The following is a 16,829-nucleotide window of genomic DNA, read 5'->3' as shown; positions in this document are numbered from 1 at the left end:
GGAGCCACCACAGGAGAGAGAGAGAGAGAGAGAGACAGACCCTGGGGGACAGAGTATCTTCCGATGTATCCGCAGATGGGACCCTGACCACTTGTCCAGAAGGTCCCACTGAAAAGTCCTTGCATGGAATCTGCTGAATGGAATGGCCTCGTAGGCCGCCACCATCTTTCCCAATACTCGAGTGCATTGATGAACTGACACTCTGTTTGGCTTTAACAGGTCTTTGATCATGTTCTGGAGTTCCTGGGCTTTTTCCACCGGGAGAGAAACCCCTTTGTTTTCCCGTATCCAGAACCATGCCCAAAAAAGACAGCCGAGTTGTCGGAACCAACTGCGACTTAGGTAGATTTAGAATCCAGTTGTGCTGTTGTAGTACTCTCAGGGAGAGAGACACGGTTTTTTAATAACTGTTCCCTTGAACTCGCATATATCAGGAGATCATCCAAGTATGTGATACTTGTGACCCCTTGCTTGCGCAGGAGCACCATCATTTCCGCCATTACCTTGGTGAAAATTCTCGGGGCCGTGGAAAGCCCAAACGGCAACGTCTGAAACTGGCAATCCTGAACAGCGAATCTTAGGTACGCCCGATGAGGAGGATATATGGGGACATGAAGGTATGCATCCATTATGTCTAGTGACACCATAAAATCCCCCCCTTTCCAGGCTGGATATCCTTGCCTTGAGAGATTCCATCTCGAGTTTGAACCTCTTTAAATATAGGTTTAGGGATTTTAGATTCAGAATTGATCTGACCGAGCCATCCAGCTTCGGGACCACAAAGAGGGTTGAATAAAACCCTTTTCCCTGTTGCACTAGGGGAACCATGATAATCACTTGCTGTTGACACAGCTTTAGTATGGCAGTCAAAACTATTTTCCTCTCCGGGGAAGTAGCTGGCAAGGCCGATTTGAAAATCGGTGTGGAAGCACCTCTTCGATGGATTTGGTAGAGGCCGGGGAGGACATTTTTCCTGTGAACTAGCCGTAGCCGGTGTTCTTTTCCCTCTACCTCTGGCGAGGAAAGAAAGCCACGCCCCTTTCTGAACTTACGTGACCGAAAGGACTGCATCTGTTATTAGGGTGTTTCCCTTTTCTGTGGGGGAACGTAAGGCAAAAAAGACGACTTACCCGCGGTAGCTGTGAAAACCAGGTCCGCGAGGCTCTCCCCAAATAAAACTTCACCCTTGCAAGGTAAAGCCTCCATATGACTCTTTGAGCCAGCATCACCTGTCCATTGACGGGTCCGCAGGGACCTACTAGCAGAACCTGCCATGGTATTAGCTCTTGAACCCAAAAGCCCAATATATCTCGCAGCCTCTCTCATATATAGTGCTGCGTCATTGATGTGATCTAAGGTCAACACCATACTATCTTTATCTAGGGTGTCAATGTCATAAGACAAGTTATCAGCCCAAGCTGTAATTGCGCTACCTACCCCTGCCGACGCTACTGCAGGTCTAAATAGGGCTCCCGTAGTCGCATAAATTGATTTTAAGGTAGATTCCTGCCTACGATCCGCAGGATGGTATAGAGGCGCCGTATCAGGGGACGGAAATGCTACCTTTTTGGACCAGCGCTTTAACGCCTTGTCCAACGTGGGCGAGGATTCCCACCGTAACCTGTCCTTTGAGGGGAAAGGATACGCCATAATAATTCCCTTGGGAACCTGCAGTCTAATGTCAGGAGTCTCCCAAGCTTTTTTAAATAAAACGATCAGCTCATGAGATGAGTTAGTTTACTTTCCTTTAAACATGCCGACCCTCGTGTCAGGGACAGAGGAATCCTCTGTGATATGCAAAACATCTTTTATTGCAATAATCATATATTGAATACTTTCGCGACCCATGGGTGCAACCTTGCATCATCCTAGTCGACACTGGAGTCGGAATCCGAGTCGGTATCAGTGTCTGCTAACTGGGTAAAGGGACGTTTATGTGACCCTGAAGGGTCCTGGGACACAGTAAAAGCCATGGGTTAATTCCCTGCTTGTCTTTGGACTCTGCTTTGTCCAATCTGTAATAAAGCCACATTAGCATTCAAAACATTCCACATGTCCACCCAAATCAGGTGTCGGCTGTGCCGACGGAGACACCACCACCATCTGCTCTGCATCTTCCCTAGACGAGCCTTCCGCTTCAGACATGTCGACACACACGTACTGACACCCCCACACACACTGGGATAAATAAATATGGGGACTGACCCACAATAAGGCCCTTTGGAGAGAGTATGCCAGCACACACCCAGCGCCACAGTATACTGAAACCAAGGTCCCAGCCTAAATAGCGCTTTATATATATAAATATATGTACAATCTGCACCAAATAAATGTGCCCCCCCCCCCCCCCCCCCCTCGTTTTTGCCCCGTTATTGTTCAGCAGGGGAGAGTCCGGGAGCACTTCTCTGCAGCATGCTGTGGAGAAAATGGCGCTGGTTAATGCTGGAGGATCAAGCCCCACCCCAGTATCTGAGACCTGTGCCAGTGCTGTTTTTAAAGTAATAATTGCTGCCCAGAGCGCCCCCCCCTGCGCCCTGCACCTGTACAGTGCCTTCTGTGTGCGTGTGTGTTGGGAGCAATGGCGAGCAGCGTTACCGCTGCGCGTGTACCTCATTGAAGATCTGAAGTCTTCTGCCACCTTTGAAGTCTTCTTTCTTCTCATACTCACCCGGCTTCTATCTTACGGCTCTGTGAGGAGGACGGCGGCGCGGCTCCGGGACGAACGGCGAGGGTGAGACCTGCGTTCCGACCCTCTGGAGCTAATGGTGTCCAGTAGCCTAAGAAGCAGAGCCTATCATTTAAGTAGGTCTGCTTCTCTCCCCTCAGTCCCACGATGCAGGGAGCCTGTTGCCAGCAGTGCTCCCTGAAAATAAAAAACCTAACAAAAGTCTTTTCAGAGAAACTCAGTAGAGCTCCCCTGCAGTGCATCCAGTCTCCACTGGGCACAGGATCTAACTGAGGTCTGGAGGAGGGGCATAGAGGGAGGAGCCAGTGCACACCCATTCTAAAGTCTTAAAGTGCCCATGTCCCCTGCGGAGCAGTCTATACCCCATGGTCCTTACGGAGTCCCCAGCATCCTCTAGGACGTAAGAGAATTTTTTTTACTTGACTAACCCTGTAGGACACCTACAGTTGCTTTTTTATAGGTTACTGAAATGGAATATAAAAAGAAATCAGTCTTTTTTTTGTACAAAACATTTATTAAGTTACAATTTACACATAACAAATATAAAGAAGGGGGTCAGATAATGACGAGGTCCAGCTCTAATACAGAGTGGGGGAAAACACTGCAGCTATCACAAGGTCAGGTGAGAATTTTGCTGAACAAGCCAGTTGATGGTTTCCAACAGATGGGACATTTGGTAATGCTGAGCGATATTCCGGAATGCATCCACCTGTTCCATGAGAGCCTGCAAGAAACAGAATAGTCAGAGAATGGCTATTTCCAATGACAGTCATATAATAATCCCATCCCACTAACTATACACTGTCCGTACCTTCACTGAAATAGTCAGGCTGAAGTCCCCTGCGCAGCTGCAATACACTGGCATATTTGCTTCTTTTACACCCTTACACTTTAAACACACCTGGGAACAAGAGCCAGGAGTAAGAACATACCGCAAAGACATGGATGTGCATGTATAACATGGATTAAGAAGTCTATTCATGAAGCAGTGAGAAGTGAGCCAGTGGAGAAGTTGACCATGGCAACCGATCAACACTGAAGTAACATTTATAATTTGCATATTATAAAATTATACACAGCAACTGATTGGTTGCCATGGGCAACTTCTCCGCTCTTTTCACTGCTTCGTGAATAGACCCCTAAGAAAGTAATGTTTCAGGGTCTCACCAAATCCTGCAGCATAAAAGCCATCATCTTCTTCTGCAGAGCTTCAACCAGCGACATCTCAATGTTGTCAGAGTCATACTCTGCCTGGCAGTTTGAGCACACCCACTGTGGCAGCACAGACCCATCCTGTGTTGGAAATAGATGGCAATAATGAGATCATAGACATACAAGTAACCGAATGTTACTTACATACAGTTTAGATTTCTAGGCAAGCTAATGGACAGACCTGGCTGAGTGAGGGATCCTTGCACAAGTCCAGGTCTCGGCAGAAGTTACAGTTTCTGCAAATGATCTCAGGGAGGATATAGGAGCGGCAAGGATCCCGAAACTGTGCCTCCTCCGAGAACTCCCCCACATCAATCAGCCGCAAGAGATCTCTCTTTAGCTTATTCACCTGGTTAGTTATATTTGAATCCAGAGACAGAACCTGCAGAAACCAAACAGAAAACATTAGCATGAAGGGTTCAAATCTCCTGGCAATGTACAAATATTCATAAAGAAAATACTAATTTAAAGAGTCACTCTAATTAAGGGCCTGATTGAAATATAAAAAAAAAAAAAAAAAAAAAGCACCAAAGTAGTAGCAATTTGCTCCTGCAATTAACCATGATACAACACATTTTTGCACGGAGGGAGAATACTGGCTGCTTTTGCATGTAGGGAACAAATATAGGGCAACCTTTTTTTAATGTGGAATTTAGAAATAAACTAGGACAGACCACTTCCCAACTATAAATCTCTGCACATGTTCAGTCTGCTCTACCAGCAACATGGGAATTGCCAAGGTGCAAACTGATCCTTTTTAGGTCTTGCTCCTAACTTCAAATCAAGCCCTAAGTGTATAATAAATTATATTACAGATCAAAGAAGTACCACCAAAATTGAACTGAATGTCTCCATTACATTGGAGAGTTATTACTGTCCACAATTATATGGGTATATTCTATCAGTAACCTGAAAGACGCTACTGTGAAATGTTCAGGGCCTAAAACAGTTAAGACAATGAAAATTATTTAATAACACGCTCAATGAGCATGTCTGCACTCATCTGTGTGGGTTCTGTATGTTCTCCTACACTCCTACGACACAGCCAGAATGAATTACATGCTGCAAAAAATGTCCTAGTGGTTGTGCGGGTGTCCATGTTGTAGGTATTCAACGCAGTTTATAAGCTCAGTGGGGGCAGGTACTGATGTGAAGGATTGAAGAGTTTCTATAAAAGAACTGCATAGTATGTAAGTGATTACATTAATACATGAAATCCTTTTGGGGACCACACAGACCATGGGGTTGCAAGCTCTGAGACACCACCTGACATAACAATTGAAACCTTAGCAATGGGAATGGCTACACCCTCTATGGCCATGTCCCCTGAAGACAACCACATAAAGGGGTAGGACAATTGTGGGGAGGATTCCCATTACCTGTGTTCATGTACAGGCATGTGCCAACATGACGCTAAAGACAGGCAATAAGAAGAAAACTCTGTCACCATCTCCAGTGGCCAGTAATGGGCCAAACATACTGCCCCCTCCCCAGGTCCCCAAAAACCCACCTCAGTCAGTGAATACAACCGCCATAACAGGTGTGATAGGCTATCTACAATAGGACACCTTAAAGCTGGATATACACTTAAAGATGTGTATCCGACCGGACATCGCTGCTACGGGACCTGGCAAGTGCATACACACTTGCCTATGCCGAGTCCGGCGGGAGGGGGCGGCTTGAGCCACATGACATCATTGCTAGCGACATCCCCCTTTGCTTTGCTGCAGGACTGACTGGGGATGTCGGTAGCGCGCATATCATAACTACACACTATATATCATAGTAACGCAGGCCTTTACTTAAACAAGTATGATTTCCAGCTAATAACACCATAACTCCAGCTGGAGTCAGCACATCTCATCTACCTGTTTATTTGCAATCAAAGCACCTGATTTACAGACTGTAATCGGAGCTCTCTTTTGACTAAAGGGCCCTACACACTGCGCAATTTGAACTATGAACAGTTTTTCAGTAACGATTTTTTTGCATACTGAACGATTTGTATGAACGATTTGACATTGCAAACATCGATATCCTCCAAATTGGCTTGCAATGATAAACGATGAACGACTGCGGGGAAGCGCATCGTTCATCATCTGTGCCTCCACCCTGAACGATATATCGTTAATTTTTGAACAATATCGTCCATATCGTTCTTAAATATCTACCAGTGAAGTAGGGCCCATAAGGCAACATGCAGCAAGCCAGAACGAGAAATAGTTGTCAGAGCTGTGGGGGTGGGGGAGGAGCAGAAAAATTAACCCTCTACATCAATATAAACCTGACATATCTGAGCAGTAAAGGTGGGTACACATCAGGATGATGGATCAGCCGTCCAGCTAACCTGCCGATTGGTGCATACACACTTCCAAATTGTTGGCCCAATGTGTCGTGCCTGATGTCACAACTGGGCGGGCATTTACATGTGCCCACCCAGTTGTGATGTCAGTCACCAGCAGCAAGTGTACGGGCAGGCTGCAGAACGCCCATACACATAGCACGATGCACAGATAATCGGCCATCGGATGTGCTACAGGGCAAACGCGATATGTCTGAATGGCGTCGTTCACAAATGTATCGCTGGTACACACTCACGATATATGGGACGTTCAATTAAAAACGGCCGATCTATCGGCCACTGTGTACCCAGCTTAAGAACAAAGGTCACATTGTGCAGTATCACAGACTGCGCAAAGGGCTACTGCTCGCTGTTAAATAGTTCCATCTGGAACATGCATAAATGAATGAAGCAAAAGAGCATGGCTTCTGAAAGCCTTTTCTGCTTTTAGACCAAGAGTACCTATCTATCTAATAGACAAGCAATGGCAAACATACTACCAAATGATCCTCTAAGGCTAAGGAACAGTGTAGGATAAACCTGCCTGAGCTATAGTGTTGTAGTGAAGGACTATTGAGAAAGGTGTTAAACAATGACAGTCTGTTAAACAATGATAGTTCCAGGTGAAGCAAGCAGTTGCTAAGGGACTGTAGTAGAAGAAGGGTTAATGAACTAATAAGAACAGTTCTTAATCCCCACCAAAAGGCAAGAGTAACACTGTACACATGCGCTGTGCAGGGCTAACACAACCTCTCAAGAACAGGTTTTATTCCCCACATACTGTATATCCACTATAAGCCACTCTGCTCTGCTAATAGGCAATCTGATTTAGGATCCCAAATAAGCAGGTGTCCCAGTCTCTGCTGTATATTTACAGTCTCAGAAGATGGTGCCAGAGCATGCGTTCAATCCTACAAGGAGGTATGGAGGAGCTAAATGCCTTGTTTCAAGTAAGCTGCCTGTGCATCCTATTTCATTACTTTACGTCTAAGACTTCAAGGGCTGTTTAGCGTGACTGCAGCAAGGATGTAAGAGGACATATCTGTAGTTAATACCTTATACAGATAAAATGTCAAACATCTTCGCTCCAGTCATGATATAATTGGAAAGTAGCGGGCTTGTCGGCAATAAGAATGTGACTAACCATATGGGGACATCGGAATGCAACAATTTACGCACCCACAGCAGTACAGAGGTCAAGATGATTAATTACCATCATGACGACCGTTGTAATGTCAGGCTGCGGAAAATGCTGTTGTCAGCATCACAGTGACTGCATTCTCGGGTCCATATAATTCTGGTCGACAAGCCACATGACTACTGTATAAAAATTATATAATTATATACAATTATTCATGGATTATTATAATGTATGCCTTTTTATTTATTATATAGCCACTTTTTAAAAACTATTTCAGATGTCCATAAATACAATCAGCATAATGACTTAAGCACATGCAAAACACCTAAAACTAAGAAGCGACACTTTGCAGTACATGATGCAGTAGTCTCACCTCACAGACATATTTGATGAACTCTAAGGCTGGGTTGTTAAGCAGCAGATGGGATCCAGGTAAGATGGGGAACATCTCAGAGGGCTCAGTAACATGGCGTGTTCCGGTCACTTTCTTCTGTATTTTTTGTGTGATTGTGAAGAAATTTTGTGTTAACTCATTTGCTACATAATCCTGAGAAAAGGTGATAAGACCTGGAGGAAAGAGGAGGAGGGTACAAACACAGAGTCTATTAAACACGTACACTTTACTATGGTGTGTGCAAAACGGAACAGTTTGACAGTTTTTGTCTTTTTCAGATTTTGATATGGACTGCATGCAAAACTATTAACAACTGCAGGTTTTAAGGACTTAAACTACTGTAGGCGTTTCAGCACTTCTCAAACCACAACTACATTGATACAGTGCCACAAGTGAGCTTTGTATACATTTGATAAACATGATCTTGGAATATACTGGAGAGGGAGACAGGAGAAGATACACCACATCCGCTGAACTTACTCTTAACAGAAGAACAGCAGTGTACAATGGGTGGGTACTCAGTGTTAGCCAATGAAAACAAATAAACTAATTCAACATTATAATCGAAGTCCCATTTCTCTTTCGTTCAATTAAGAGACATTGATTTTATGGGGTCATCCCAAAGCTGCCCCTTTGGTGAGAATGCTCACAGAAGTTGCAGTGTGCAGCATCTGCTGATAAAAACTGGTATTCTGGTTCTCTTGAAAGAGGTCAGGATTAAGGGACCACTCCTGGTATGAGCAATGATTATATTGCCGTCACATATTGCTCTACTTAGTGCATGATCCTGCTGGCCTCTTTCACTGCAGGGGAGCCATTGTGCCTCCCTGATGGTTGATGTACACCTCCACAGTGGCCTGACTGAAATCTTATGATCTTTCCCAAAAGAGAAGTTGTCCCTGATCAACGCGTTTCGAACTGCACTTAACCCTAGGACACTAATGTCTCCTTAGAGTTAGACCCTAAAATCTAAGATTAGCAACAGCAGCCCTCCACTAACCTGAAGCCTGGCACCCATCATTACAATTGTTTAGCTCTAAAGGGGCAGTACATATTGCCGCAGTCCACAGTCAACTACAAGAGAAGAAAGTAACATTCTAAGACGAATGAGGCTTGCGTAATTTCTATAGGAGTTGTGGAATGTCCCTATATGGAATTGTGGTAATTGCATGGCCTCAAATATTGAGACCACCTTTCCAAAAACGGTCATACATAATACAGTAAAAAGCCATCTGCAAGCCATTAGACATCTTACTAGTCTTTGAAGGGACTCTATTCTGTATCATGGAACAGCAGCCTAAAAACACCAAGTCCTAGGGCGTAACCAGACTAGACTTATGATACCTACTAATTCAACTGTGGGCGTCCAATATTAGACTGAAGCACAGTCAAGATAACGGATTCTAGGAAAGACATGATCATTATCATTCTCGACCTCAGCAGTGCAGCCATAACATCCATTATCTTTGTGATCACTTAAGGAGAACAGCATTAGCTGTGTTGACATTCATAATGTCCATATCAGAATGTCAAATGTTATGTTAACATCTAACAGTTGACATTTGCAAAATGTCCATTGTAGAAATGTTTATATTACCATAAAGGGCAGCATTTGGGATACCATAAACAAAGCTTGCTGACATTGTCACCATATCAACATCATGACTTTCTACTTAATATACTGAACCCCTAAAAAAGCCATCACCAGGCCAAAGATTCGTGCATGAAACGGGAAATTGTGGAACCACAACTTGTCCTCCCCAACGTAGGTCTTGTGGGACAAAATATGCTGAAATTAAACATTTGATTTCTGGACAAGACGAAGGAATTGAACCGCAATCACCTCTACTCTGTTGACACTGGGTTTATAAACACACATGGTGCATACCATTTGAATAGCCACTTGCGAGCTGTGGCATTTTTCCTGATCTACCAGAAGGCCTGACTAGCAATCTTATTCAGCTGTGTGCCAAATAGGACATCAACAGGAAAAAAAGACAAATATTCTTGAGTCTTTTTACAATCAAAATATGTCTCAAGTCTTAGAGCCTGACAAGCTGAAATTACTGAATCTGAAAGCCCCAATGAGAAGAGCATCACGAGTGAAATCCCCCCAAATATTTAGGCACCTCTCTGTATTTGTACCATCCTTAAGGGCTTCAGCATTCAATAATAAAATATTGGTGGCTTGATCAATCATGCTAAATATGACCCTGGCACTTGGTCAGAATTCCTCTATGGAGGAAGAGGGATCTATTCACATGTTGGATGATTATCCGATTCTCTCTGAGGTCTACAAAAACGGTGGAGTGGGGGAGGTCATAGAATAGGAGTCACAGGTCACGATCTGTGCTGGTAGCTAAAACCAGCCTCTGGGAGTACTGTCCTACATCTGAAGCATAACTCCTCATCCCGCTCCTAGCCACCAACCACCATGCAAGGCTGTCAGCTCCTGATGATTGCCAGATTGGCAAATCTGAAACAGTTGTGGTGGAAAACTAAAAAACTAAATAAATAGATGCTGAAGCAGCCAAGCAAAAGTAACATTGTCCTTTTGAGCAAAATATATGTTTCCTAGTAGTTGGAATGTATTTTAAGTGCTGAAATCATTAAGGCGGCTCTATACTACCATGGTATTCTCATCATTATTATTTGACACCACAAAAGGGTTCTATAGCGCCGAACAAGGGACAGCCAGATACATAAGTACAGAGTATGTGTATAAATTCACAGATACAAAATGACAGTGTGCAGTTACCATAATTAGGTAGAGAAGACAAAGAGCAGAGGGTTCTGCTATTATGAGATTACAATCTATAGGGGATATGGGTGGATGCAATGAGGAGAGAATGGCTGAGTGACTGACTGTAAGCAAGAAAGTTAGGAGCAACCTAAGAGAAATCTAGAAAGAGTGGAAAATGCTGATCAGGGAGGACTATGAGGCAGCAATTATTAGCAGAGCGAAGATGATGGGAGTATGCAAATTAGGCTGGAGATGGAGGCAGGGGACGTGAGGATGACAGCTTTGTAGGTGAGAGAGGAGTTTGAATTTGATTGAGTAATATAAGAAGCTAGGGGAGAGACTTGCAGAGGGAGCAGCCTAGGTAGAAAGTTGAGAGAGGAATATGAAGCCAGCAGTACATTTGAGCATTAACTGGAGAAGGGCAAGGCAAGAATTGGGAAGGCCAGAGAAGCACATTACAGAAATCACTAATTAGAGCACGAATGATACTTTTGAGTACCCTCTCCAGCATGAGGAAGGACACAAATCTGGAAATATTGCAGTGGTAGTATCAGTGTCCTTAAATGGATAACTGAGAACAAGTAAAAGCTGTGGGCTGTACATACCAAAAATGAATGCTCGGTTTATAATGAACATATAAATGCTATAACCCCTAATGTATGCCCTAAAATGACTGCTCGGTGATATAAATAGTGAAGCAATTTAAATCTGTGTCATACTGTATTAGCTCTCAAAGAGGTTTCTTACCAGGCAAGGCCCCAGTTTCACCCAATGTCTCTTGGGACAGCTGACTGTTCTGTCGACGTTTGATTGGGGTGTTTCCAGGAGCATTTCGTCTCATCTCCTCCCGCATACTATGATATACAGCCACAATGTACGCTGCAGAAAGAAAGCACACTAAGTCAGGACCAGAGAGCTCATTTTCTTTGCCTCTTGGGCCGAACTACAAAATTTACAGGCCAATGGCAAAGTGGATATACAGCCCCAAACACTAAAGATCAGGACAGTAGTTGTCCTGTAGGTGAACATACCAGGAAAGAATAGCTAAACTACATGAACTAAACTACAGCAACAGGAAAACACCGCTCATTACACTGACAGCCAGAGCCCATAAAGAAATTCACACAGAGGAAATACATACAGAGGACAAAGTGTGCAACACGTACCAGAAACAATCATCAGGAAATAGCTCTGACATGAGGCTGCCTGGGGAAGATATTGTACTATATTCCAGCTGTTCTCAAGACAGTCTTCCACTTGGTCCTCTGGCTGTTCACTGTCTGATGGAGCATCTGTTTCTTCTTCATCCTCGTCACTGCCTTCCTCCTCCTCATTCTCTGATTTCTTCTTATCACTCTGAAATAGGAAAAACATGATGTTTATACAGTTCTATTATTTTCCTCGAGTCCATTGGTGGACACTGGACCCTGGAATAGTCTCCAAGTACCAAGTGACCTTTCTTTCCCAGTATGTTGTGCCTTTACAAAGGTGTAAAAATAAGAATTTACTTACCGATAATTCTATTTCTCGGAGTCCGTAGTGGATGCTGGGGTTCCTGAAAGGACCATGGGGAATAGCGGCTCCGCAGGAGACAGGGCACAAAAAGTAAAGCTTTAGGATCAGGTGGTGTGCACTGGCTCCTCCCCCTATGACCCTCCTCCAAGCCTCAGTTAGGATACTGTGCCCAGACGAGCGTACACAATAAGGAAGGATTTATGAATCCCGGGTAAGACTCATACCAGCCACACCAATCACACTGTACAACCTGTGATCTGAACCCAGTTAACAGTATGATAACAGCGGAGCCTCTGAAAGATGGCTCACAACAATAATAACCCGATTTTTGTAACTATGTACAAGTATTGCAGATAATCCGCACTTGGGATGGGCGCCCAGCATCCACTACGGACTCCGAGAAATAGAATTATCGGTAAGTAAATTCTTATTTTCTCTATCGTCCTAGTGGATGCTGGGGTTCCTGAAAGGACCATGGGGATTATACCAAAGCTCCCAAACGGGCGGGAGAGTGCGGATGACTCTGCAGCACCGAATGAGAGAACTCCAGGTCCTCCTTAGCCAGGTTATCAAATTTGTAGGATTTTACAAACGTGTTTGCCCCTGACTAAATAGCCGCTCGGCAAAGTTGTAAAGCCGAGACCCCTCGGGCAGCCGCCCAAGATGAGCCCACCTTCCTTGTGGAATGGGCATTTACATATTTTGGCTGTGGCAGGCCTGCCACAGAATGTGCAAGCTGAATTGTATTACACATCCAACTAGCAAAAGTCTGCTTAGAAGCAAGAGCACCCAGTTTGTTGGGTGCATACAGGATAACAGCAAGTCAGTTTTCCTGACTCCAGCCGTCCTGGAACCTATATTTTCAGGGCCCTGACCACATCTAGCAACTTGGAGTCCTCCAAGTCCCTAGTAGGCGCAAGACACCACAATAAGCTGGTTCAGGTGAAACACTGACACCACCTTAGGGAGAGAACTGGGGACGAGTCCGCAGCTCTGCCCTGTCCGAATGGACAAACAGATATGGGCTTTTTTGAGAAAAAAACCACCAATTTGACACTCGCCTGGTCCAGGCCAGGTCCAAGAGCATGTTCACTTTTCATGTGAGATGCTTCAAATCCACAGATTTGACTGGTTTTAAACCAATGTGTTTTGAGGAATCCCAGAACTACGTTGAGATCCCACAGTGCCACTGGAGGCACAAAAGGGGGTTGTATATGCAATACTCCCTTGACAAACTTCTGGACTTCAGGAACTGAAGCCAATTCTTTCTGGAAGAAAAATCGACAGGGCCGAAATTTGAACCTTAATGGACCCCAATTTGAGGCCCATAGACACTCCTGTTTGCAGGAAATGCAGGAATCGACAGAGTTGAAATTTCTTCGTGGGGCCTTCCTGGCCTCACACCACGCAACATATTTTCGCCACATGTGGTGATAATGTTGTGCGGTCACCTCCTTTCTGGCTTTGACCAGGGTAGGAATGACCTCTTCCTGAATGCCTTTTCCCTTAGGATCCGGCGTTCCACCGCCATGCCGTCAAACGCAGCTGCGGTAAGTCTTGGAACAGACATGGTACTTGCTGAAACAAGTCCCTTCTTAGCGGCAGAGGCCATAAGTCCTCTGTGAGCATCTCTTGAAGTTCCGGGTACCAAGTCCTTCTTGGCCAATCCGGAGCCATGAGTATAGTTCTTACTCCTCTACGTCTTATAATTCTCAGTACCTTAGGTATGAAAAGCAGAGGATGGAACACATACACCGACTGGTACACCCACGGTGTTACCAGAACGTCCACAGCTATTGCCTGAGGGTCTCTTAACCTGGCGCAATACCTGTCCCGTTTTTTGTTCAGACGGGACGCCATCATGTCCACCTTTGGTAATTCCCAACGGTTTACAATCATGTGGAAAACTTCCCCATGAAGTTCCCACTCTGCCGGGTGGAGGTCGTGCCTACTGAGGAAGTCTGCTTCCCAGTTTCCATTCCCGGAATGAAACACTGCTGACAGTGCTATCACATGATTTTCCGCCCAGCGAAAAGTCCTTGCAGTTTTTGCCACTGCCCTCCTGCTTCTTGTGCCGCCCTGTCTATTTACGTGGGCGACTGCCGTGATGTTTTATCCCACTGGATCAATACCGGCTGACCTTGAAGCAGAGGTCTTGCTAAGCTTAGAGCATTATAAATTTACCCTTAGCTATATTTATGTGGAGAAAAGTCTCCAGACTTGATCACACTCCCTGGAAATTTTTTCCTTGTGTGACTGCTCCCCAGCCTCTCGGGCTGGCCTCCGTGGTCACCAACATCCAAAACTGAATGCCGAATCTGCGGCCCTCTAGAAGATGAGCACTCTGTAACCACCACAGGAGAGACACCCTTGTCCTTGGATATAGGGTTATCCGCTGATGCATCTGAAGATGCGATCCGGACCATTTGTCCAGCAGATCCCACTGAAAAGTTCTTGCATGAAATCTGCCGACTGGAATTGCTTCGAAGGAAGTCACCATTTTTTTACCATGGCCCTTGTGCAATGATGCACTGATTTTAGGAGGTTCCTGACTAGCTCGGATAACTCCCTGGCTTTCTCTTCCGGGAGAAACACCTTTTTCTGGACTGTGTCCAGAATCATCCCTAAGCACAGGAGACTTGTTGTCGGGATCAGCTGCGATTTTGGAATATTTAGAATCCACCCCTGCTGTTGTAACAGTATCCGAGATAGTGCTACTCCGACCTCCAACTGTTCCCTGGACTCTGCCCTTATCAGGAGATCGTCCAAGTAAGGGATAATTAAGACGCCTTTTCTTCGAAGAAGAACCATCATTTCGGCCATTACCTTGGTAAAGACCCGGGGTGCCGTGGACAATCCAAACGGCAGCGTCTGAAACTGATAGTGACAGTTCTGTACCACGAACCTGAGGTACCCTTAGTGATAAGGGCAAATTTGGGACATGGAGGTAAGCATCCCTGATGTCTCGGGACACCATATAGTCCCCTTCTTCCCGGTTCGTTATCACTGCTCTGAGTGACTCCATCTTGATTTGAACCTTTGTAAGTGTTCAAATTTTTTTAGATTTAGAATAGGTCTCACCTAGCCTTCTGGCTTCAGTACCACAATATAGTGTGGAATAATACCCCTTTTCTTGTTGTAGGAGGGGTAATTTAATTATCACCTGCTGGGAATACAGCTCGTGAATTGTTTCCCATACTGCCTCCTTGTCGGAGGGAGACCTTGGTAAAGCAGACTTCAGGAGCCTGCGCAGGGGAAACGTCTCGACATTCCAATCTGTACCCCTGGGATACTACTTGTAGGATCCAGGGGTCCTGTACGGTCTCAGCGTCATGCTGAGAGCTTGTCAGAAGCGGTGGAACGCTTCTGTTCCTGGGAATGGGCTGCCTGCTGCAGTCTTCTTCCCTTTCCTCTATTCCTGGGCAGATATGACTCTTATAGGGACGAAAGGACTGAAGCTGAAAAGACGGTGTCTTTTTCTGCAGAGATGTGACTTAGGGTAAAAAACGGTGGATTTTCCAGCAGTTGCCGTGGCCACCAGGTCCGATGGACCGACCCAAAATAACTCCTCTTCCTTTATACGGCAATACACCTTTGTGCCGTTTGGAATCTGCATCACCTGACCACTGTCGTGTCCATAAACATCTTCTGGCAGATATGGACATCGCACTTACTCTTGATGCCAGAGTGCAAATATCCCTCTGTGCATCTCGCATATATAGAAATGCATCCTTTAAATGCTCTATAGTCAATAAAATACTGTCCCTGTCAAGGGTATCAATATTTTTAGTCAGGGAATCCGACCAAGCCACCCCAGCTCTGCACATCCAGGCTGAGGCGATCGCTGGTCGCAGTATAACACCAGTATGTGTGTATATACTTTTTATGATATTTTCCAGCCTCCTGTCAGCTGGCTCCTTGAGGACGGCCCTATCTATAGACGGTACCGCCACTTGTTCTGATAAGCGTGTGAGCGCCTTATCCACCCTAAGGGGTGTTTCCCAACGCGCCCTAACTTCTGGCGGGAAAGGGTATACCGCCCATATTTTCTATCGGGGGGAACCCACGCATCATCACACACTTCATTTAATTTATCCGATTCAGGAAAAACTACGGTAGTTTTTTCACATCCCACATAATACCCTCTTTTGTGGTACTTGTAGTATCAGAAATATGTAACACCTCCTTCATTGCCCTTAACGTGTGGCCCTAATAAGGAATACGTTTGTTTATTCACCGTCGACACTGGATTCAGTGTCCCTGTCTGTGTCTGTGTCGACCGACTAAAGTAAACGGGCGTTTTAAAACCCCTGACGGTGTTTTTGAGACGTCTGGACCGGTACTAATCGTTTGTCGGCCGTCTCATGTCGTCAACCGACCTTGCCGCGTGTTGACATTATCACGTAATTCCCTAAATAAGCCATCCATTCCGGTGTCGACTCCCTAGAGAGTGACATCACCATTACAGGCAATTGCTCCGCCTCCTCACCAACATCGTCCTCATACATGTCGACACACACGTACCGACACACAGCACACACACAGGGAATGCTCTGATAGAGGACAGGACCTACTAGCCCTTTGGAGAGACAGAGGGAGAGTTTGCCAGCACACACCAAAAACGCTATAATTATATAGGGACAACCTTATATAAGTGTTTTCCCTTATAGCATCTTTTTTATATATTTCTAACGCCAAATTAGTGCCCCCCCTCTCTGTTTTAACCCTGTTTCTGTAGTGCAGTGCAGGGGAGAGCCTGGGAGCCTTCCCTCCAGCCTTTCTGTGAGGGAAAATGGC

The 16,829-nt window shown here is 45.2% G+C and overlaps 1 protein-coding gene across 1 annotated transcript in view; it reads right to left on the bottom strand.

The window, feature by feature from the left end:
• Window positions 1-3,179: 3,179 nt before the first annotated feature.
• Window positions 3,180-16,829, bottom strand: part of POLE (DNA polymerase epsilon, catalytic subunit) — a 335,686-nt gene continuing 322,036 nt past the window's right edge. The window contains exons 43-49 of the mRNA XM_063913394.1: window positions 11,684-11,873; window positions 11,265-11,396; window positions 7,754-7,947; window positions 4,080-4,280; window positions 3,854-3,979; window positions 3,498-3,587; window positions 3,180-3,410 (exon numbers count right to left, since the gene is read on the bottom strand). Of these exons, the coding sequence (XP_063769464.1) occupies window positions 3,297-3,410; window positions 3,498-3,587; window positions 3,854-3,979; window positions 4,080-4,280; window positions 7,754-7,947; window positions 11,265-11,396; window positions 11,684-11,873 (1,047 nt within the window). The 3' untranslated portion in view covers window positions 3,180-3,296. The remainder of the gene's footprint in view (window positions 3,411-3,497; window positions 3,588-3,853; window positions 3,980-4,079; window positions 4,281-7,753; window positions 7,948-11,264; window positions 11,397-11,683; window positions 11,874-16,829) is intronic.

The sequence above is a fragment of the Pseudophryne corroboree genome, chromosome 1 (genome assembly GCF_028390025.1).
Source record: "Pseudophryne corroboree isolate aPseCor3 chromosome 1, aPseCor3.hap2, whole genome shotgun sequence".
Lineage (NCBI taxonomy): Eukaryota > Metazoa > Chordata > Amphibia > Anura > Myobatrachidae > Pseudophryne > Pseudophryne corroboree.
The sequence above is the reverse complement of the archived record's forward strand: the minus strand, read 5'-3'. Positions and strand labels throughout refer to the sequence as shown.